This window comes from Protopterus annectens, chromosome 2.part2 (genome assembly GCF_019279795.1).
Source record: "Protopterus annectens isolate FY-2018-M chromosome 2.part2, PAN1.0, whole genome shotgun sequence".
NCBI lineage: Eukaryota > Metazoa > Chordata > Ceratodontiformes > Protopteridae > Protopterus > Protopterus annectens.
In genome coordinates this window covers 386,123,810-386,148,026 of record NC_056730.1, presented here as the reverse complement: position 1 = coordinate 386,148,026, position 24,217 = coordinate 386,123,810, and the positions used below count along the sequence as shown (strand labels likewise).

General features: G+C 36.2%; 1 protein-coding gene across 1 annotated transcript; it reads right to left on the bottom strand.

Moving 5' to 3' along the window:
* Nucleotides 1-268: 268 nt before the first annotated feature.
* On the bottom strand, nt 269-23,798 carry LOC122795940 (granzyme A-like). The gene is made up of 3 exons (XM_044064422.1): nt 23,556-23,798; nt 18,891-19,163; nt 269-418 (listed from the first exon to the last, which is right to left on the bottom strand). The coding sequence occupies exons 1-3, from the start codon at nt 23,796-23,798 to the stop codon at nt 269-271; spliced, it is 666 nt and encodes a 221-aa protein (XP_043920357.1).
* Nucleotides 23,799-24,217: the final 419 nt, after the last annotated feature.

The window sequence follows — 24,217 nt, the reverse complement described above, 5'->3', positions numbered from 1 at the left end:
ATAAATTCTAATATAAGGTATGATTACATTTAATTCCCTAAGCATGATTGAAACAAAGCTACGACTGAAGGAAAGGCTGTTTGGTTTATAGATTTTTTTCCATAGGTCACAAGTTTTTTTTCCTGAGGAGGAATATACATATTACTGATGTGGTACATTATGTAGAAGTTAAGTCATAAATGTTTAAATTATAATCATGTTTTTCTATTTTAAAGGTACACAAATGACTGAGTGTTAGATTTACATCAAAAATGATTAATTTGTTGCTTCAGTAAGCACTTAGAGTTTCCTGAATCCAGGATATAAGTTTCTTCCCGAGAAATGTGTAGATGGTTGGTTTTTTAGTTGAGCCACATGCAGTTACTGAAGTGATTCCTCTTAGCATTCCACTACATACCAAGGGACCTCCAGTATCCACCTGAAAAAAGGAAATATAAAGATATACTTAACTCAATGAATGAGCATACAGCACTTAAATATGTTGCTTTATACACCTTAAATGAAATCCTACTTTTCATAGTTTGTATAAGGGCCATATGACAGGAATATTGATGAAAACAATAAATGCTCGGAAAATACGGAAGCAGTGAACAGTTCAAAACACTACAAAAAACATAAAAAGTTCAAAACTCTGTGGACTTTTAAAAAGTACAAAAAAAAAAAAACAGGACTGACTGAGATAAAATTCTAAACATTAATACACAGTGGACACTCCCATCTTCTAAGGTTCCGGGATTTCTCCAAATTGTGATAAGAGTTCAGAAAAAAAAATCATGCAAAACCTTTTTGAAATAAAACCAGTCAAAATAACTCTTATAACTGAAAACAGAAATCAGCCAATGACAATGTGGCCCATTTAGTCACAATCAACTGACAGGGATCAGGTGTCCTTTGATATTACAGCTGCACCATCCTTCCTTTAGACAAATATTTAACATTGGCAATGTCATTTAGCCCTGCTTGAAAACAAGTATTTAGCAAGATTTGTCACCTCAATCCCTTTATTTCCAGAAGATTTTTCCAGACATTACACTGGCAAATATCCTGTGTCACATCGTAGAGGATGGGATAAAAACAGTTTCTTTGTTTTCAAATGCATGTTTTTCAAGCAGAAAACAGGAGCAGCCATGGGGTGCTGTCATGATGCCTAGCTTTGCCAGCATTTTTGGATGTATGGGCAATAATATATGTTCTAAATGATGAAATAATAAAACACCTTAGAGGTTATTAACACATTTTACATGCCATTTTCTTAATCTGGAGGAGAAACCTGGATTATTTGGGTCTATATTATAACAGCAAACACTTAAAATAGCAAACGCTATATAACTGAGCCTTAAAAACCGAAACACAAAATGCCAAACACACGGAACAGCATTTTTCCCAGGGAAAAAAATCGCTGTTTCAGAAAAAAAAAACATAAAACAAAGTGGGGGGGCTTAGCCCCCCCCCCGATGTGGGGAGCTGTGCCCCTTACACCCCCTACTTAAATATACCAACTCTAAGATTGCACCACAGTGGAGGAAATGGCAAAGTCCCGAAAACGGCCCGGTCATTTTTTTTCCCTGGGACAAAAATCTCTGTTCCGTGAGTTCGGGATTTCACTGTTTCGATTTAAAATGGTCGATAAAACAGCATTCACTATTTTAAGCATTCACTGATATAATGGGGAACTGATTTTTTAAGCAGCTTTGGCAGACATCAATATTCACACACAGCTTTTCAAATTCACATTTAAAAGTAATATAAAATGATCAGTTTTTGTATATATCCTTGTATGACACCCTTACACTGGCTCGGTAATCAAGGAGCTTCAATACTCACCACTAGCACCAGTGAGGGATATACAAATGGGAGGATGACAAGTACACACACAGTAAAATACAATTTCCCTTAAGAGCACACACAGATCACAGTCAGTCTGGGGCTGGTTTCTGCCTTTTTCTCCAAATCCCTCAATAAAACTCCCCACTGCCACAGCTATAGGGTTAAGATCTCAGCTGAGTGGTCAAGCCAGAATCTCCAGCACCCTCTCTGTCCAACCAGTGCTTCATGTTCCTGCCCAAGTAGCTGACACGCACACACACACACACACACACACACACACACACACACACACACACACACACACACACACACACACACACACACTTTGAGATTTTATTTATATACAAACACACAGACACTCCTGGGGAAGGCTGGCACAGGTTTACTAGCTATGTCCCCTTCTGCCCAGACTATAAGGTAGTTAACACTGCCACCAACCACTAATTATAAGCTACTCTAAGGCCCTTACAAAGGGTTCCCAATCCTACTGTGTAATGTTACTGTTACCTAAATGGTGAGTGTGACCATGAGCAAGGCTATTGGAGTGACCTATACAGTGTCACCAACTACATGTGCAAGTAATCTAAGAGCTTAAATATCTCTAAACAAACCAGCCGCAATTAAAAGGTTTAAATATACTTAATAATAAATAATAAAAGAACAAGACAATATTCAAACAACACAGTAACTAAAGAGTTCAGAATCACAGGAAATATTTTAAAACAACATTGCAGGACAGTCTCAAATAAATACAGAGAACATCTAAACTAATCTTTATTATATTCCTATCTATGTCTAAAATATACTATGCCCTAAATAACTTACTTACAGAGCAATGCAAATGCAGGTGATGGATGTTTCTAGGTCCAAGACAAGATAAAAAATGTCCCAGACTCTCTATCTGACTTAAATTAATCTCACATATTACTCATGGGTTAGCCTGGATGACATTACTCTTTGTCACCTTCCTTCAGTTCCCAGGCTAACAGAAACTTAACAAAATTTCTATGTGAAAAATACATATCTCTCAGTTGAAGTTTTGCAAGTTGACTCTGTATGTTCCAGCTTCTACTATTAAAACATACATTTGCACAGGTATATAGTTTATATATATTTCTGTTGTTTTCCAGTAGGGTACACTGTGGTTACATTCCTGAAGCTCAGTATATAACATGCAGTTCAACACACACGTCTACACCAGTAGTTTAATATACACATAACATATAGTTCTCTTACATTTGTAAGACAAGCATATGAATCATTAATATTCCCAAATGACACACGTCCATCCACAAAATTCCAGATAGCTAAGTTGGCAGTTTCACAGCTTGTATAAAAGGGATGTGAGCATGCAGTTACATTTGGATATTATAAAAATAGCTCCTGACTGCCAGCAATTATCTTGATGACAACATTGTGCTTCTATTTTGCATGAAGACATCATAGTTAAATCACAGGCTATCAGAATAACATGGCTAACATCAGACTCACGACAGTGGTCTGGCTAAAGTTCAGAGTCTAAGGAAGAATTATGTGCAAGTGGTTTTTGCTACAGGGAGTCTAACACCATCATTACTAATGTCCTCAAATATATATACACTGGACAGCAGACAAGTCAAATATCAGATATCCACAACGTTACCCTATTAAAAGGATTCATAGGCCAAAAGAAACATTCTTTCATCTATAAATAACCCCCTTTTTCCGACTTTTGCATATGAGATCATGGTGTCACATCAACACTGATAATCATATAGAGCCAATGTTCACACTGCCAGGCGGCTAGAATAAATGCAGAATCCTGGAGAGGAAATGTAAAGTTTTTGGGGCAGCAATTGGAGAATGTATCTGTACACATAAAAGAAAAAAAATTAAGACCTTGTTGGAAGGTCCAGCTGCTATTAGGGCTCTTCGCAGGATAGGGACATTTCCTTGTTTGGCATGTCAGCATTGTTAATACATGTGTAGAGGAGTCACTTTTGGGGGTGCTAGCAACAGATCATACAAAGGAAAGTGTTTGTTCAATAGCAAGTTGGCCAATGTGATTTATGTGGAATTAATACTCCAGCAATTATGTTGGCAAAATCGGCAAAATAACTGAATGGCTGGGATTCATGAATACTTGTCTGAACCATGTAAGAAGTGTGTGAACAGTACATGATACAAATACAGCACAAGCTTTTGAGATTTTTTACCAGATCCTGTTTTTACATATTAAGACAGGTGGAATTACATAATTAGGAATCTGCCTTAACACTTCTGGAAGTGGAGGAGATGAGATGTCAAGTTATGCTGAATGCCTGTGTTCTGTCAAGAATGAATGAGATTACCAAGAGTAAATGTTTGTAGAAAGGAACAATACAGCAGCACTAACAAGAAATGATTGCTGGATCTACTCACATGTTTATGTAATGTGCCTAAAACTGATATGTATTTTTAATTCTGGGTTTTATAGCAGTTGGCTTGATTTCAAAAGTCTAGCATGACCTTTTTTTCTGCAGTCATTCCATAGTCTGGAGAAGTCTTAGAACCTTGGGAAAACAACGGCACTAACTCTGCCCTAAATATTTTGAACATTGCCAACATTTTGTCTTTTATTAAGCCTTGAACAGTATAAAATATACATGCATACATCCATACATACAAATGTTTCAGGCACGGTCAATAATGCCCTTCTAGCCTGCCAATATATCAAAACAGTTATTCTCATAATAAGTGTCCAGGTTGTTCTTAGAAATATCTAAACTAGTACTTGCTTTAATGTAGTTTGGTAGTCTATTCCATGCATCAGCTACTCTCTCAGAGAACCAATTAGTACACTTTTCATTCTTATAGAATCTTCTACACAGGCTGTCTGATGATTCTCTACTACTTTTTGATAACCTCAAACATTCCCAGATGTAGTAATGTCTAAAGGTCCTATATACCTGAATAAAGTCCAAGTTCAGATATTTTAGTCATTCATAATAACTTAACATTTTCACATACATGGATGCTTTTGGTATATTTATACTATACTCTTTCCAATTTACTCATGTTTGTTTTCTTATAAGGTTTCTATATTGTTATTCCATACTCAAGTTTGGATCTAATGTAACTAACAAACAATGATTTCATCATTTCTGATTTTCTAGACTTTATACATTTTTTATACAACCTATACAAGAACTACTATTAAACAATTGGTTGATATGATTAAAAAAACTCAAAGCCGGATCTATACATATTGCCTGGTCCTTAAATGAATCTACAGTTTCAATCACTGTGTGGTGTATTAAACATTCACCTTTCACTTTAGTTCTCCCAAATCTCACATAATTAGTTTTTGATGAATTTATAATCATATTATTTTCCTGTGCAAAAATGGTCAATTTATTCAAGTTATTTTGTAGACATACAGACTGTTGAAAACCTCAGATGAAAAAGGTATATCTGAAAGATACAATCTAAACAAGCAGGGGCTCAGGAGAGAGCCCCCGTGGAACACCCTGACTATAATCTTGAATTTCATTTGTCCAGAATCACATAACAGCACAATTTTTCATTCATAGTTGTTATTATATTGTTATAGAATATCATGTTACAGGTGGGAATAGATCTATTTTCAACATATGCATGTGAATATATGATTTCTAGTTCCAACCTTTCCAATTCTTGACAATAATTTATCCAATATAACCCTCTCCATTATTTGTCTACCACAAGAAAGTAAACTTATGGGTCTGTATGACTCTGGGTTTGTCCTACTTGCATTCCCATTAAAGACAGGTTTAACAGATGCATGTCTCCAATCTTGAGGACTCTCCCATATTTATATGACCTAGTGAATAGCAGATAAAATGGTACTGTAAGTTCATGCTAAAGCCTTCTCAGGTTATCCTTTACTAATTTCATCTCCTCCTTGTGCTCTGTGTTGGTCCAGTTTGCGCAGTTCTTTTTCAATATAATTTGATTTCAATGTCTGAGGTTACCTGGATGTTATTAGGACAATTTATCACCCTCTTTATGTAGCCAAACAGTTTTGCATTAGATTTTGTAAATATATCTATAATTGGTTGTGTCTGAGAATGAATTTTAGAATCTACACACAGTTCATCAATTTGTATGTCTTTACTCCTATCACATCTTATGTGTCACCCGTCTTATGTATTCAAATAAGATGATGAAGCTTGGGCGTTTATTTAAGTAGTTTATTACACACAAACACATCAGTATGGATGACTGGAACATTAAACTTAAATGAGCTAATGAAATGACTGACTGCTACACTCATACTTGCTTTCACTCTGGCTGCTCACTCAAAATGGCACTGTTGCTTGCATGTGCTCAGTACTTATATGCACGTGTCTGCTGACTGAAATGCTTCTTAAAGGTGCATCATACACTCTGATCTACATCCTCCCTCTTTGACTATCTGCCTTGCATTGACAATGACAATTGAATAGTCATGCAAATTATATAGACAATAACAAACAATACAATTGTGTCCAGGTTGCTGTGTATCTAGGAATAGGTTTTGAGATATGATCTGACCTCGTAATGTAATAGTTAAACCTGAGTTTAGCAACAGGGACAGTCACTGGGAAATGTTACCCGTCCAAATTTTCACAGATACGCTCAGGAACAGGAACAGATGAAATGTTCTCTGGAACAGGAACATTGGAGAAATCACTCTGAGAATTAGAGTCTCCATTACAGGCAAGATGCTGTAGCACTGGCTCGGATACCTGTAATAAACGTTTCTGATTCTGCCTAAATTCCATCCCTTGTGATGCCATGATGTATGATCTAGGTTCTTCACACAAATGTTTTACAAATCCAATTCAATCAAATCCTTTTGTTGTCTGCATTCTCACTATCTCTCCTTCTTTAATGGATTCAGAGGTTTGCTGGTTTTGTCATAGTAGGACTTTTGGGACAAATGCTCTTTTAGAAGTTGAGCTTTTACTACTTTGTTGTTTTTGGCACATCGGACTGACAAATTCTTACTGATTGGTAGCGTGGTTCTGGTTTGTCTAGACATTAACCTCTGGACAGGTGAACCAAGGTGATTATCACGAAGAATGTTTTTGAGATTCAGGGATTTAGTAAAACATTGGTATTGTCTCGTTTTGATTTCTTTAACTGCTATTTTGCACTTTGAACTGCATGTTCAGCCAAGCTATTTGACTATGGGTATTCAGGACTACTAGTAACATGAACAAAGTCTCATATTTCAGCAAATCTTTTGAGCTGTGCACCATTGTCAGAAATGACTCTGTGCAAGCTCCCATGGACAGAAGCATGTCTCTTCAACTTAGTAATGACAGTGCTGGATGTTAGGTTAGAAAACAGGTCAATCTCAAACCAATTTGTCTACTAAGACCAACTAATGTTGACCATTCCATTTGAAAATATCTGTAGCTACTGTCGACCAAGGTAGTTCTGGAATCCAGCTTAACTGATGATGGGGTTTAGTACTATTACAAACAGAACAAGATGAAAGTACCTTCTTAATATCTTTTGACAAGGAACACCAAAATACTAGACCTCTCGCCATTCTTTTGGTAGAATCGGTTCCTGGGTAGCCACAATGCAAGATTTTAATGTACTCTTGTTGCAAGGATTTTGAAACAATCACTTTTGGACCTTTCATGATGATACCATCTTCCATCATAATCTCTTCTCTGTAAGGAAAATACTGCCGCACATCTACTGGTAAACAAGATTGCTTTGATGGCCATCCTCAACTGATAAAGTGGTTGAGCTTCTGGAGGATTGGATCTGAAGCTGTGTGACTTCTAAGCTCTTCAAAACATGTGGAAGAAAAAGAATTTCACTTCCATGACTTCAAAATCAAGTTCCTTATTCTCATGCTGTTCAATGTTTTTTTCTGGGTGACCAGGATAAAGTATTGGCAAGATAAAGACGTTTGCCTTTTGTGTAAACAAGACCAAAATTGTACTTTTGCAATTTGAGCATCATGCATTGAAATCTCACAGGAGCTGTGTGCATTGGCTTTCTCAAAATACTGACTAAAGATTGGTGGTCAGTCTCAATTTGACTAGGTTGGCCATAAATATAATCATGGAACTTCAAACATGCAAACACAATTGTCAAGAGTTCTTTTTCAGTTTGAGCATATTGCATCTCAGTTTGGGTTAGAGTTCATGATGCATAAGCTATTTGTCTACCCTCTTGATGAATGACTGCACCTAGACCAAACCTAGCAACATCACAGGAAAGAGTTACTGATTTGTAAATATCATAGTATCTTAAAGTAGGTGGACTGGCAATTTTCTGTTTCAGGAGGACTAAAATACATCTTTGCATGTCAGCTCTCCTAGTGGTACTGAAAGTTGACTCAAATATGTAATGAACTTGCCTAAATAGTTGACCATGCCAAGAAAACTTTGTAGGACTTGGACATTGTCTGTAGCTGGCATCTCAAGAACTGAGGTTTGCTTGGAAGGATCTGGTCGTAAGCCTGAGCTGGTAAACAAATGACGTACATAAGTAACTTCTTGTAGTCTGAATTTACATTTCTGAGGATTCAGCTCAAGATTGACTTCATGAGCTCATTCCAGAACTTTTCTTAGGTTTCTATCATGTTCAACTTGACCAAAAAAATTGTTTCATCGCACATTGAAAGACTTCACTGGCAGAATTTATTCTAAATGACATTTTCAAAAATCTGTACCTTCCAAATGGTGTACTGAATGTGGTTAACAATGAAGATTTCCGGTCAAGCAAAATTTGCCAAAATGAACTTTTTGCATCTAAGACAGAAAAAATACTGACATTTGGCATGAGGGCAGCAACCTCCTCGACTGTACACATTGGATGATGAGGTCATTTTAGTACTTTGTTCAAATATCTTGAATCAATACATATTCTAATATCATCTGAGCTTTTCTTATGAGCTACCACCATAGAAGATACACATTCAGTTGTTTTTTTTTTTTTTCTACTGGACAAATTACTCCCTGCTGTACTATTCTGTCTAGATCAGCCTTGACTCTATTCTGCATATGTATTGGAACTTTCCATGCTGGTATGATGACTGGGGTAACCTCATGCTCTAACTTCATGGAGTACACAACTGGAAGTTTGCCTAATTTGTCTTTAAAAGTATCAGCATAGTCAGAAAAAAATAGTCTGGATGAAATTTGAGCTGTTATCATTCAGGCTTACATAGTAGACTTCCTTATTAAATGAAAACAGTCCCATTTTCAAACTGTCTCTGAGGCCTAATAATGACTGCATGTGTCTCTTGACTATGTAAAATTGCAAGTCATAGCTGTTCCATCAGAGTAACATGAAAACACTACTGAGACTTCAGTTTGAATTTCTTCACCACCATAAACAACAAGCTTCACACACTTTGCTATATTAAGTTGTTCTCCAGCTTTTACACTAGCAAACATTTCTGCTGATATAATATTGCACTTTGAACCAGTATCAACCTTAAGCTCTACAGGTCCCCCATTAATCTGAACCGTACAAAACACTTTATTCTTTGCCGACAAATCTACTGCATTGACTGTTTCACCAAGCACAGACACACCATCAACATAAAAAGTAAGGTTGCACCTTTCTAATTGATCAACTTGTTTGTTTGGATGCTGTTTTTTAATAAAAGATTGTGCTCCTTTAGATTTACAAAACTTTTTAAAATGATTCCACTTTCTGCATGTGTGGCACTATTGACCAAAAGCTAAGCACTTTTCTTATTTGGACTCATGGTTACCTCCAGAATTACAACAGCTGACTATGAGGCTTGCCACATGTTTTGCTGAGTCACCCCACTGCTTTACTGGGCATGCTCTGGATTTTACAGAAACTGCTCTGGGTTTTGCCGAAATTGCCACACCCTTAGGCCTGTATCTTTTAACCTTGTGCTGCATACTATCTACATTAGCACTGGAAGACACTGCTTGCATGCTTCTCTCATTTGTAAGCATATTTGTGTGCTTTTCTGTAAGCTCATATATCTGACAAATCTCACTGGCTTTATTCAAAGTTATATAGATATATATAGCTATAGAATCGGACAATATTGTTAGCAATGTTGCCACTGTGAGGAATTCTACTGATGCAAACAGTATTGCAAGTACTGTTGCTAGCACTGCTAAAAGTAATGTGAATGTAAGCGATAATGTTATAGTGAACGCTGTTGGTATTAATATGGATATCAATAAAGAAAGGAATGTCATTGTTTTAGGGAATAACACTGTGGATACAGCTGTTATACATGATGTGCCAGTTGATGTAGAAGTTGATACTATTAATAATGATGTTGATTCTGCTAACAGTAATGAGAGGCTTATTAATCAAAGTGATGAACCTGTAGTCAGGAGAAAGACTGGACTTAATCATTCAGTTATTACATCTACCATTTCAGGAAATAACAACATACAGACCCCTTTCCCAATAGTACTCCCCCACCCCAGTGGGAGGTCCAGATCAATGAGCAGGGGACGACAGAAACGGAAGGGCTCAGGAGGAGATTATGTGGGCCCAACGTTGAAGAAGATGTGGGGGAGAGTTGAGGGTCATTAGTAGTCAATCTTTCTCACAAGAGGTTGAATAAATATGAAGAACAGGTCCTTAACAAAGGCCTCACTTTTATACCTAGTAAGAACAGTGATTTAGCAGAAACTATTTTAGATATCAAGATGTATGTGCGTAATGTACAACTCAAACTTGATTTTGGAAGTGTTGATACCCACCATGAAACTGGTTACACTACTGCATTCAAATCAGTTAGTACGTATTCACCTTCTTTAAACGCCACCTTAGACACATTTTGCAAGTTAGTGGAGAATGATTTACATAAATATTATGAAAAGAATTTTAAACGGAAGGTTAAAAGGCCAAAATGTAATCTAAACTTTCAACAATGGAAAGCGCTCTCTGAATTAAGAAAGGACCAGTCTATAATCATTAGACCAGCTGTTAAGGAGGGTACTATAGTTTTACTTGATCATGATGAATATATAGAGATGATGCATACTATGTTAAGTGATGATACGTATTATATGAAGATAGATATGACAAGTATAACTAGCATGGTTTTTAGGGTTTATGATATGCTGGATGACCTATTTAAAAGTTACATAATAACTTGGAACTTATTTAAATATCTGAAAGTGAATAACCCACTTATTCCAGTAATAAATGGTTTACCCAAGATTCATAAATCCTTATCTAATCCACCTATGAGGCCTATAGTTTCTGGGCAAGGATGGCTCACGGAACCCTTTTCTATTTTCCTGGAATACCATCTTAGACCTATAGTTGAAGCCAATCCATCTATATTAAAAGATAGTAAGCAATTCTTACTAGATTTATATGATTACACTAGTGGCTAGAATAATACAAGATAATGATCCTTTTATCCTAGTAACACTTGATGTTAAGAGCTTATTTACAGTTATACCAAATGATCTGGGAGTATTGAGAACACAACACTATCTAAGGTTGAATTCTGACTTGGATAGCAATACTATAGGATTGTTAACATTATTTTTGGAAACGGTTCTTGAAAATAATGTATTTATTTTCAATGATGAGATTTACATTCAGAAAGATGGCGTAGCTATGGGCACTTCGTGTGCCAATAGCTACGCCAATATAGTAATGGCTGATTGGGAACAAGAACTACTGTTCCCCATGGAGGAGTTCCAACAGTATGTTGGTTTCTACAGAAGATTTGTCGACGACCTCTTCCTTATATGGAGGGGTAATGAAATCCAACTTGTGGAATTTGTATCATCCATGAATAGTCTAACTGATTTCCTGAAGTTTACATCTTGTTCGTCCAGGACGTATATTTCTTTTTTAGATGTAAATGTAATGAGGCTTGATAATGGCCTTTTGAACACTTCGGTTCACAGGAAAACTTGCTCTAGGAACACATTGTTACATAGGCATAGTATGCACCCTAGATTTGTCTTTGAAAATGTAATGAAGGGACAAATCATGAGAGCATCAAGGCTTAACCCCTCAGAGGAAGGTTTTGAAAAGGAATTGTTAGATCTTAATTCCAGATTGGTAAAAAGAGGATATAGAGTGGATGAAGTAAGCAAGGCAGTTTCTGTGGTGAAAAATCTCAGGACCTCAAGAGCACATCCATATTTTTCAGCAAGAGGGGATGTTATTGAAACAATACAATCAGAAGGTATTAAAGAACTGAGAGTATATTTTACAACCGATGTCTATTATATAAAGGACATCATAGAGAAACGGTGGGAGACACTTTTATTAGATAGTGACATTAGTAGAGTCGTGGGAATGAAACCGAGTTTTTTGTTTAAAAATAAGATGAATTTAAAGCAATTACTATGCCATCATCCTGTGAGGTTTAACAATCCATTAGTTGATACATTCAGTTATAATACAATACCCTGTAGTAAATGTAATCAATGTCAGTATATCATTACTGATGATACTTTTACATCACCAGTTACAGGGAGAACATTCTCATTTCATACTCAAACCAACTGCCACAGTGTTAATGTAATATACCTTGCTAGGTGTTCATCCTGTCCAGCATTTTATATTGGGAAAACCAATAGGCAATTGAGAGAACGCATAAGGGAACACACCTATCATATACGCAAGGGGTCTGAACACAATGCCCTAGCCAAGCATTGTAAATTATTAGGGTCTACACATACCTTTGGCTTTTGTGTTATACATGTTATAGAGCCTAACATCAGAGGTGGCGATATAGATATTTATACCCAGGAATGTGAACTACGTTGGATTATCCGCTGTAGGGCGGACCAATTTCCTGGATTGAATGACAAAGTTAATTTGTATCCCATTCTTCGGAAAAGGAGATTAGTTAGACCTAAACAATGATTTTATGATTTTAAACATTAATTTTTGCATTAATTTTTGTATTATAAATATTCTATCATGCATATTTACTTGTATATTTAACTGCAATGATTTTATTCTGTTTTATAAGGTCTACATGAAATGAATGTGTTATTTCACTTTAAATTTGTATTAAATATAATTGACGTCAGCAATTTTAATTAATGACACTATTTAAAACTTCTTGTACCAATTAGTTTTTAAAGTCTGAAGAAGCCTCATGGTGAAAGCGCTCACTTTTTGTCACAATAAATCGTTTTATCAACATTTATTTTGGACGTGGTTATATATATGAATTTTAACTGATTGTGCTATCAACAAGTTTTGAATATATTGCTGCTGCCGTTTTCACTCCTGTATATGAGTGGTGATTTTCCGGTGTACTACATTTTTATTTACTATACAGGAACGTTTGTCCTTTTGTGGATTTTTTCTTTATTGTTGCTGTTTGGTTTATTCAAAGTTAAATCACTGTCTGAAAGCAAAGTCCTTCTCACTGCATCATTATTAATATCACACACAAGCCTGTCTTTATTAAACTCATCTCTCAGACCACCAGATTTACATACTTTAGCCTTATTTCTCAAGTCAGTTATATATGCTGGAAATGTTTCATCGGGTTTTGATCTTTTGTGTAAAATAAGTGTCTTTCCATTGTAATATTTGTTTCTGGGTTGCACATTTCTCTAAACTTACATTTTAAGCACTCGGGGTCTTCCCATATTTCAGCCGGTAACACAATGTGGCGGTCTCCCCCCTTCCCTGCAAACACAGCAGGTGCATACGCAAATGAACACTCTCTTTCAGTGGCTTTTGATCTAGGTAAATTAAGCAGAATAAATGCCTTTGTACATGCATCATTGTCAGAAAAAGCAGTCTGTATGAAAATATACTCTTGCTCAGTCTCAGCAATATTATTATCAAACACAAGTAGATTGGGTCTGCAAAATCCTTCTCCCATGCCAACAAATTACTTTGAAACATAATGCAAACCTGGTCCTTGTAATTATATACAAACATTCACACACACTAGGTACTTGTAATAATATTCAAATGCACAAAATCTCTTTGAAATGACTGTGCTTTGCGAAATAACTGTACTGTAATACTGCACAGACTTGCCAACACTTTGCACACTTCTGATACTTTGAATAGCTTTAGTAATATGAAAAAGTAGTACATTGTGAAAAATATGGTTGTTTTACCTTTTAGGTTCATAGGTTCATAGGTAGGTACTAGGCTATTGGCCCTAGGGCTTATATAAGCCTAGCCAAACAGTACCCTGACTTTTGCCACCCAAGAAAATTATTTTCCTGTGCCCCTGTCAAGCAGAGCCACAGAAGTGATCACCGGGGTGAATTTCCTATCTCCCACCTAATCATCAAGATTTTTCTTTAAGAGTGCTAATGAGGAGCTTTGTTTGATATAGATAGGTAGTTTGTTCCAGAGTATGGGAAGTCTCTGGGACAAGAATCTATCCCTCCAGCATGTTCTGTTTATTGTGGTGACAAGATTTAGGTCCCTAGAGCATGTACCTCGGAAGGACTGGGATTTCTTTAAGTAGAGCATGTCCAACAGCTCTGGGTTTGACATAGCTTTGTATGTTAGGCAGTGATCGCCTCTGAGTAGGTGATATGCGACAGAGTAAAGCTGGAATTTTTTGAGATGGTCTACATAGGGTATCTGCTTGAGGCCGGTAATCCTCTTTGTGAGGTATTTCTGTGGCCTTTCCAGTTGTTGTAGATGTCTTGTGAGGTACATATCAAAAGGGGCGTTGTACTCTATAGTGTGTCTAATGAGTGGTGAGTAGAGGGGAACAATGACCTCTTTTTTCCTGGATGAGAAACCTTTTGTGATGAGGTGTACCACGTATAAAGATTTCCTGACTACTGTGGCAATGTGATTGTGATTTTTTTATACATTTTATGCAATTCGGATATTGTTTCAAACATTTTCATAATTACTTCCAATATTTTTATCAATATGTTGCAGTTTCAAACATTTCATTTAATTAGAAATTCATTTTGAGCATTTTGAATGCTTCATTTTATATTCGTTGAGTAAAAAATCATTTAAGCGAGTTTTAGTACCTGTAATTTGTTTCCTAACCTGTTTGCAAGTTGTTTGAGCTTCAGATGATCCACTTCTGTATATTCCTCCAATTGTAACTGTGTCCCTCATGGTTTTGAAGAAGTTTTACTTTGGGTCCTATTCTGACACTACTTTGCTCGTCTTTTGTATTCAAATAAGACAATGAGGCTTGGGTGTTCGTTTAAGTAGTTTATTACACAAACACATAAGGATTGATGACTTGAACATTAAACTTGAACTAACTAACTGACTGACTGCTACACACATACATGCTTTCATTCTGACTGCTCACTCAAAATGGCACGCTTGCTTGCACGTGCTCAGTATTTATATGCATGTGCCTGCTAACTGAAATGTTTCTTAAAGGTACAGCACACACTATGATCTACATTATGTATTTATGAAATGCTTAAGTAAATATGTTTTCTTATCTTACATTCTGCTTATAATAGTGTGTAACATTACACTTAATATTAAATACAATATTTATTTTTGACCATGTGCAGCTGATATAATCTTTGACCATCTACAATGCAGTTATTTACTGTTAGTGCATGTGGACTTTTCTCCTCATGTCTCTGTTAAAAGGGGCTGTTTTAGGCTCAGTCAGTTTGACACTTTGAACCATTTAAATGGAGATTACTGTACAGCACAGAACAGTATAGTTACCATTTTCCTCATTCCTCGCTGTAGTTTAATCTCAGAGTTGGAATATCTAAGTAACAGGGGGGTGGGGGGCACATGGGGGCTTGCCCTCCCCCACAAAAACATAAAAAAAAGATTTTCTTGTTTTTATTTTTTTTATTTAAATTTCAAAGTTTCAAAACTTTGATATATATATATATATATATATATATATATATATATATATATATATATATATATACATATATATATATATATATATATGATCATAAGTTTATAGGACGATACTAGGCTATTGGCTATAGGCCCATATAAGCCTAGCCAGGAATTTCACCCATGTTCCCACAAAGTCAGCACCTGTTTTCCCTGACCAGCAGGGACACAGGTAGGATCCCGGGTATATGTTCTGGTTTCTCATCCAGTTGTCCAGGTTCCTCTTAAAGAAGGCTAGTGAGGTACTCTGTTTGACATGGAGAGGAAGCCTATTCCACAGATGGGGGAGTCACTGGGACACAACTCTATCCTGCCAACAAGTTGTATTAATGTCAAAGACCAGGATGAGACCTTGCGTGTGGGTTGCATGAGTGCAGTTTGACTTATGGATATGCAGCAACTCCATCAAGGCTGAGTCTGAGACGGCCTTGTATGCCAGACACAGGTCACCTCTGAGCAGTCTTTATGAGATTGAGTAGAGGGACTGGGCTTTTAGCCTATCTGTATAGGATAGGTGTCTGAGACCCTGGATTTTCCTAGTCAGGAACCTCTGTGGTCTTTCCAACTGCTGCACGGCAAGGTACATGCTGAAGGGGGCATTGTACTCGATAACGGGGCTGATAAGGGATGAGTACAGGGATGTTATGACCTTCTTGTTGGTGAATGAAATATACTTACTTATGAGGTATGTATATATATATATATATATATATATATATATATATATATATATATATATCTGTATATGAAAAACAAAAAAAAAAAGATTTTCTTGTTTTTTATTTAATTCTCGAAGTTTCAAAACTTCTGTCTTATGGTCTCGACCACAAGAAATTCAACATTTTGAAACTTCAAAATTTAGAAGTAGCCCCAGATATATATATATATATATATATATATATATATATATATATATATATATATATATATATATATATGTATAGGTATCCCAAAGCTTTGCTCTATACCATGAAGCAGCCAATGACGATAACTGGGCCATTCCTTGTGGGAAAGCAGAAGGTAGGAAGGCACCCCAAACCCACATTATTACTTCCATTAGAATCTGAAAAGATGTTTTAGTCAAGTTGTTGTTATTTTCTAATGTTGAGAATGGAGTTAATTTATGTAGCCTTTTTCCTTTCATTTGAACTACTAGTTTGGATGCCATATTTTGAGCAGATATTCTGGATCTTTGTCACAAACATAAGAAATAACTTCTCCACTTTTGTCACAATGTTTATGAAGTGTCTTCTGCTTTTCTACCTTTTCTTACGTTACAGTGCTATGCCTGGATAAATAGCTCTGAAACTTATGTTCTGAGTACCACAGTGGGTTACTTCTGTGGTTTCTTCAAATTGCTTGACTGTTGTCATTATTTCATGTCTAAGTAGTTACTTAAAAGGAGCAGAACTATTAATCAAACCATTTTGATTTCAGGTCCTTTCACCATCACATCGATTTGATGACATGATTCTGAATCATATTTGTGTGTGCGCGGGGTGAAAATAGTGATACACACACACACACACACACACACACACACCGCACGCGCACACACACACACACACACACACACACACACACACACACACACACACACACACACACACACACACACACACACACACTTTTCTTTCAGCTGTCTTTGTGAACTGCTCTTGCATGGATGCAGGGGTGAGACCCTTGGTATATCAGACTCTTTTCTTTAGGCAAGACTCACTTTCTCAAATTGCTTTTCAGATCATCATGCAGGGCAACCCTTTCTTTGACAGCCCCATTTCACTCTTAGCACATTTTCTAAGGAGTGAGGATGTGCAACTCTGTCATTTGTGTAGTGAAGTTCTTTGATGCCAGATTAATTTTTTTGTAAGCTGCAAATACTTCATGCAATGATGACACGAGAAATACATCCTGTCTGTACTTTCATTTTTTCTGCTTTTACCCCTGTTAATCCCTGATGCCTTAATTAACTCATTAATAAATCACATACGTTCATAAATCATATGATCAAATTTGTCCCCTCACCACATTTCAGTTACTACCTTTTAAATCTTCCTTTCTCTTTCAAGTTATTTTTCTTTCTACAAAACACACAGCTTAGTAAACAGGAAAACTCATACTCTGTACCAACCCATTACATAATTAGATGGCAGTCCCAGGTGTAATGTTAAACATATGTTCTGCGACTATCCTGTTGGCTTCCTGCCTTTTTAACTCATTCTGTGACATTATCAGATCTTTCATGTCCAATACTCTTGTTAAGATGCGCACTCTGGAAATCATTCAACAATCATATAACAAAATATCTTTCTGGTTTGCTTCATTATCGGGGTCCACAATAATGGAGTAAACATGTTGATCAGTACTGAACTTGCTCTGTTTGATTTAGGTACAAGTTTGACTTTGTGAATAAGTTTCTATTCCCAGTTCAAAACTACCAGTGTTCTACCCATTTTAAACTTGAAAGAAATGTTCTCTGCAGTTGTGCATATAATTTTAATTCTTAACCAGTTTTAGTTTTGTTAACTCTTTTCTTTCGTTTTTTAAAGAATAGGATATGGATAGCTATTATAGAGAAATAAAGTCATCTGACTTGAATGATAAAACTTTGGATATTCTAACAGAATAGCCTTAAGTAATAAAGCCTAGGTGTTAAAACATTATTATTATACCATGACCCCCCCAAAACGTGCACACTGATTGGCCAGCGTGCCCGTTGTAAATCGAGTTATACTAATGGAAAAAGGTCCGGTCGCCCGGACTTTTTTCCATTAGTATAACTCGTTTTTTTTAAAACACTGTCTCGCTATGTTAAATGGGTTTAACATAGTGAGACAGCTTTAAAATAAGCAACGGAGATCTCCGTTGCTTATTTTAAGTTGTCTCGCCATGTTAAACCCATTTAACATAGCGAGACAGTGTTTTAAAAAAAAGCAACGGAGAAAGCAAGATCTCCGTTGCTTTTTTTTAGTGTCTCGCTATGTTAAATGAGTTTAACATAGCGAGACAGTTTTAAAATAAGCAACGGACAAAGAACAGTAAAATAGCATACCCAATGACACAGTTATTCACAATCATATGGTTTATGAGCACATTTTCTCAAATATCTTTACCATAAACACCCATAGAGGAGACATATGCATGTAACAATATGGTGTATAGGAATAACAGAATCAAAATGTATTATATGTTTAAATGCTAGAACATATTGAATAACCCAGTTAATTTTATTAAAGTGATATACTTACAGTGCATGCGTCTTGTTTTCCCTTTTTGTCGCCTGCACATAACATATTTTGTGTTACTGCTGGATGAAGATTCCAATGTTTTGGACTGTTGCATATTGCTCTGTGAATAACAATAACATTCACTCCTCTAAGTTTGTCAGAAAGTTTAGGAGAGAATTTACTGGTCTTTCCCCATCCTGCTACATTGCAGATTGTTCCATCTTTCAGATCTTTCAATGGCTGAGGCAGAGCTAAAATGTCAACAAATGCATTCTGCTTTGCATCACGATCTAGCTGTAAAACACAAACATGAATAACGCATTCACATGTGATTTTACAGAATAATATGATGTATAATTCTTAGATAATTGTTTTCATGCATTTTTGTTAACACTGTAAGCACACAAGGAACTATTGCAATTGATAACACCCAACACACCTTTAACTCTTCTAAGTAATTCACGCTTCCCATATTTAACATTCATACAGTTAAAAAGGTCTTATGAAAACAAGAAAACTGGTTTTCCTGGATCCAACACCCCTCCATTGAAATGTAAGTGCAATCACTTACAAATCCTGTGATGTATATCATAAACAGAAGTATAAGGGAAGGTAAAGTCTTAAAAACTGGAAAGAAACATATTATCCTCTTACATAAATGGGAGGGGGAGTTCTTCCACAGAACCCAACAATTTCAGGCATCTAGCAATTCTCAATGTGTTAGGCAAAGCATTAGGAAAGAAAATAATTCACAAAACAATGTACAGTATAGATTATACTCTTTGTACAGTATAGATTTTGTGAAAGTTATTTATGACAGTTTGCTTTTTTGTCTGTTATTGAATACATCAGAAATAAACGATATAGGAGATTTAGTAGCTTAGCAGCTAGTGTAGTTCTTAATCCTGCCAATGCATTTGATATAAGTCATCCAGGATTGCTGAATAGACTTAAACACACTAGGTTTTCATCTACATGCCATAAGGTGGTTTTATAGTTACCTCGCTGACATAAGATTTGTCATCAAATGGGATAATAAACTCACTTCACCTTTTGTAGCTAACAAAGGACTCCCCTTGACCTCCATCTTGAGCCCTTTAATATTTAGCTTTTTAGTATTTAGCTTGTGTTGTGTATAAATACTGTGCACAGATATTGTAGCAGACATTTAATGCAGAGGTGAAACTGTACTATTCTGTTCAGCAACAAATCACAGACTTGCTGAAGAGTCTTCAAAGTGCCTTTTAAGCAATGGAAATGGTTGAAAGACTGAATCATCATTCTAAATGCAATCAAATGCTATGTCATTTTGATTATGAATAGCTATTATAAATATAACAACTCCCCTAGTTTTGAAATCAAAATCACCTCTGGAGATACTATTCCATACTCAAAATCAAATATCTATGCTGTATTGTAGGTGATAATCTTTCATTGGTGGAGCAAATACAAATTACTATTCAAAATGCAGCATTTTGGTTGGATCACAGAATAAAATACTGTCTTACAACAACTGCCTCCATTAAACTTGTCTCTCACCTAATTCACACTGTGTTTTGTGAGAGGTACAAATTAATGAGCTAACTTTAACACCAAACTAAAGAAAACATATCATAAATCAACAAAACTAATACAGGGATATACTCATAAATTACATTACTCTTCCTCTTTGCTAGCATTACAATGGCCATCCTTTAAAAACATTATTTGCTGAGGGTGGGGTGGTATAATGGTTATGGTGCTTACAGAAAGTAGATTCATGGTTTGATTCTCACCATTAAAAGAGAAAATGACTAGGCTTAAAATGTCCCACAAGGGCAGCTAGTGTAATACCTCCCAATGGAGCATATTTTGCAAATTGTTTCACCATAATTAAGCCTAAAGTTTAAATTACATGCTTGACACATGGGCCACACCTAGAAACTGACAGTTAACACATTAACTATTTATAAAGACTATTCAAACCCAAAACCCTTATGGGTCACTCGGATCCGAAAACTATCTGCTAAGGTATTCAAACCATACTCTTGTACATAGTTCATCATGCAACTTAGCACTGAACTGTAGCTGTTCAGCTGCAGACAGGATCAAGGTGGCATTGGATACCAGAACTCTAAGTGCGTCATAGTATATTATGTGTTTCTGTATGTGAGTCATAAGCAAAAATATGCTTTTGTATAGTAAACTGTTGAATATAGTGAATGCAAATGGCAGACTTTGTTAGGACCGTCTAAGGAGCCTGGATTGTCTGTTTCTATAAAGGTGTTGTTTTGACTTCCAATAGAGTCTGGAGTGTCTTAATGTAAAATCTTCAATCGCTGTGAATTATTTTTGATTTTACCATGCTTGATATCTACATTACCATTGATTAGTTGTAATCTTCTGGCTCAGTAGTACTATTCAGCTATTTTTTTGTTTTGGTGAGAAATATTAAAGTAGAATACAATGGAGTATTTTTTTTTCACAAACTCCTTTCTTCTTACCTGGAATGTAAACCATTGTACAGTAGAGTAACATAAAAAACTAGCAATATTCTGATAGTATTGCAGAAACTATACAATAAATTAAAGAGACTCAGAGGTATATGTGAATCTCCTTCAGGGGAAAATGGTATACTGCTTGATGTATAACCTAGGAGTCTTTGGTTAACTTTAGGGGTATTTATGAAGGGGGAATCAGACTTCATACAAACATGTTAACCCTGATAGTCCATGTATCCCAGAGACTACCCAGTCTATGGAATAGGCTCCCCATCCATGTGAATCAGAGTTCCTCCCTAATACAATTCAAGTGCAACTTGAACAACTGGATGGGAAACTGGAAATTCATCCCTGGTTTGGCACCTGTGTCTCTGATGCAAACAGGTAACCTGTAAATGGTTCATCTCCCAGGCCAATGCTTACACTTATTAGGGGTATCAGAACTCAGAGATTTGGGATGCATGGCTAGGCTTAAAAAGGCCCTTGTGGTCATTAGCCTAGTAAACACCTATAAACCTATGAACCTATAGAGGAGGTCAAACACAACAAATTCTTAAAGAGCCAGAGATGCTTCTTCTATAACATCATTATCCAAAAGTGACTATACAGGCAACCGAGACTGAATGTTTTCATAAAGCCTCGGGCCCAAGCAGCTTTAATATGAACATCTACCAAACACTGGCAGAAAAGATTACCACCCTTCTGTGAAGCCTTTTAGGATCATTTGAATTCAGTTCAGAAGTCCTTCTTAAAAGCATCTTTTGCTCTTTGGTTTAAATATAGGAATCCCTGCTAGTGGTTGCTTTCTGACCAATGTTCTAATTAATGGGGCATAATATATTTGCAAGAGATCCTAAGTTGTTGTGAAGCCTCTGAAAATAAAAAAAAGAACAAGAGGGAGACACTTCTCACATGTGAGCACCTTATCTGTGTTCTGTCAGAAATCATAATGGACAAATAACCATAGGTCACTGTATCTCAGGATGTGAGAATGGCATTTAACTGCAGCTGTAGAAGGGATATATTCACAGTGATGTATTTACTGCATTACTTTTATAAAATGATTAGCGTATTTACTGCATTACTTTTATAAAATGATTAGCGCCTCTTACATTACTGCATTCTGGTGCCAAGTTTTGTTGCACAGGGGTATATTTCTTTTACTGTATTATTAGGTATAAAATAATGACTATGTTCTCCTTTTTTCTTTTTTTTTTTAATTTAGCTTTGCATCCTATCTTATGGATGTTTCTGTTGCAAGCAGATTTTTGTTTATTTGCAAAAGTTCAACTCAAAATTCCAAAAATTGATTCCACTAAAAAGGTAATTGCATAATCCCAGACAGACAAATTTAAAATGGTCATCATCACCGTCATCATCATCATCATCAGCCCTTTTTTCTTTCATTTTTACATGGGGTTATGGTGTCGTGTTAACTGTTGCCACCTCTCTCGATTCAAAGGCACTGTCCTGCTTTCATCAGTCATGTCTGACTGTCTCAGATCTTCCATCAATATTTGAGATAGATGTCCTTGTGCCCTGTTGTGTTTTTGTTGTCTCTCCTTAATCTGCTTTATTAAATTGTATTCTGCTTTCCTGTACCTGTGAATGAGCCATCTTAATCTGTTCTCTTTCATCTTCTCTCCATTCGGGGGCTACTTTGACTTTCACTCTGATGTCCTCATTTCTTCATCTGTCCCACTGTGTGCATTCTACCACTGATCTAAGGCATCTTACTACCATCATCTAAAACTTCCTGAGCTACATTGCTATCACTGCCCAAGGTTTCTGTACCATACAGAAGCATTGGTTACATCACTGTTTTGGACACCTTATTTTTCAGCTTCTCTGGCATTCTTCTGCCTTACACTGCCCCTGACACTTTGTGCCAGTTAGTTGCAGTACCTCTGATCATATCTTTAACCTCCTTATTAAGAATTATTTTTCCCTCTGTCTTATCTGTACATAGCTTCATCCTATCTGTTTTGCATTTCAGCCGCCTATCATTTGATGAAGTTCCTTTACAGTCTGCTTGTAGTGTCACATTGTCTGAGCACCTCAGTTTTGATCTGTCCCCTCTGAGCTGTTTGCTGATATAGTCCATCACCAGTTTGAACAGGAGTGGGATCAGAACTGAACCCTGATGCACATTCATTCCCAATAGTTAGCCCTTTGTGAGTCTGATTAATGTTCATGTTTGTGTTACTGGATTGCTATGAACACAGCCTGCTCTACGTCTACCAGCATTCGTGCGATATTGGACCATCACAGGACTGCCACACTGTGCTGAGACCATAAAAAGCTGCTCTCTCTCTTTATACTGGGGACTGATTGTCATGAGTTCATCATTGATTCTGATTATATCTCTCACTGTCTTCAGAAGTCTCTTATTCAACACAACATTTCTAGTCTGCTCTCCTCCTGAGTAATAAGATTTGTCTGAGCACATATCTCCCTAGTTCTCCACAAAGGTAAGATCATTGCTATAGAGGTATTTCTACAGCCAACAAAACAGACAGACAGACAGATAATTCAAACAACAAACAAAAAGAATAAATAAGTAAATGTTGCAAATTACTGGCAGACAATTCAATTCATCAGTGGTCCATTAACTACATTTAGCAAGTGGCTTAAATTTAAACAGCAAATTCTGGTATAAATTAATGATATGATCTTTCTCAGTATTTGTGTAAAATGTAGAGCACAACACATTTGTCTATCTTTTTTGTCATTTTCTTAACTAATCTAACATAAATGTGGATCTGCCAACAATGTTTCCTCCTCCAGGTGAGATATTATTGCAGAATTTTGTGGCTATATCATCAAGAGAGGGGATATTATTCTAATAAGAGGCAGAAAAGGAGACTT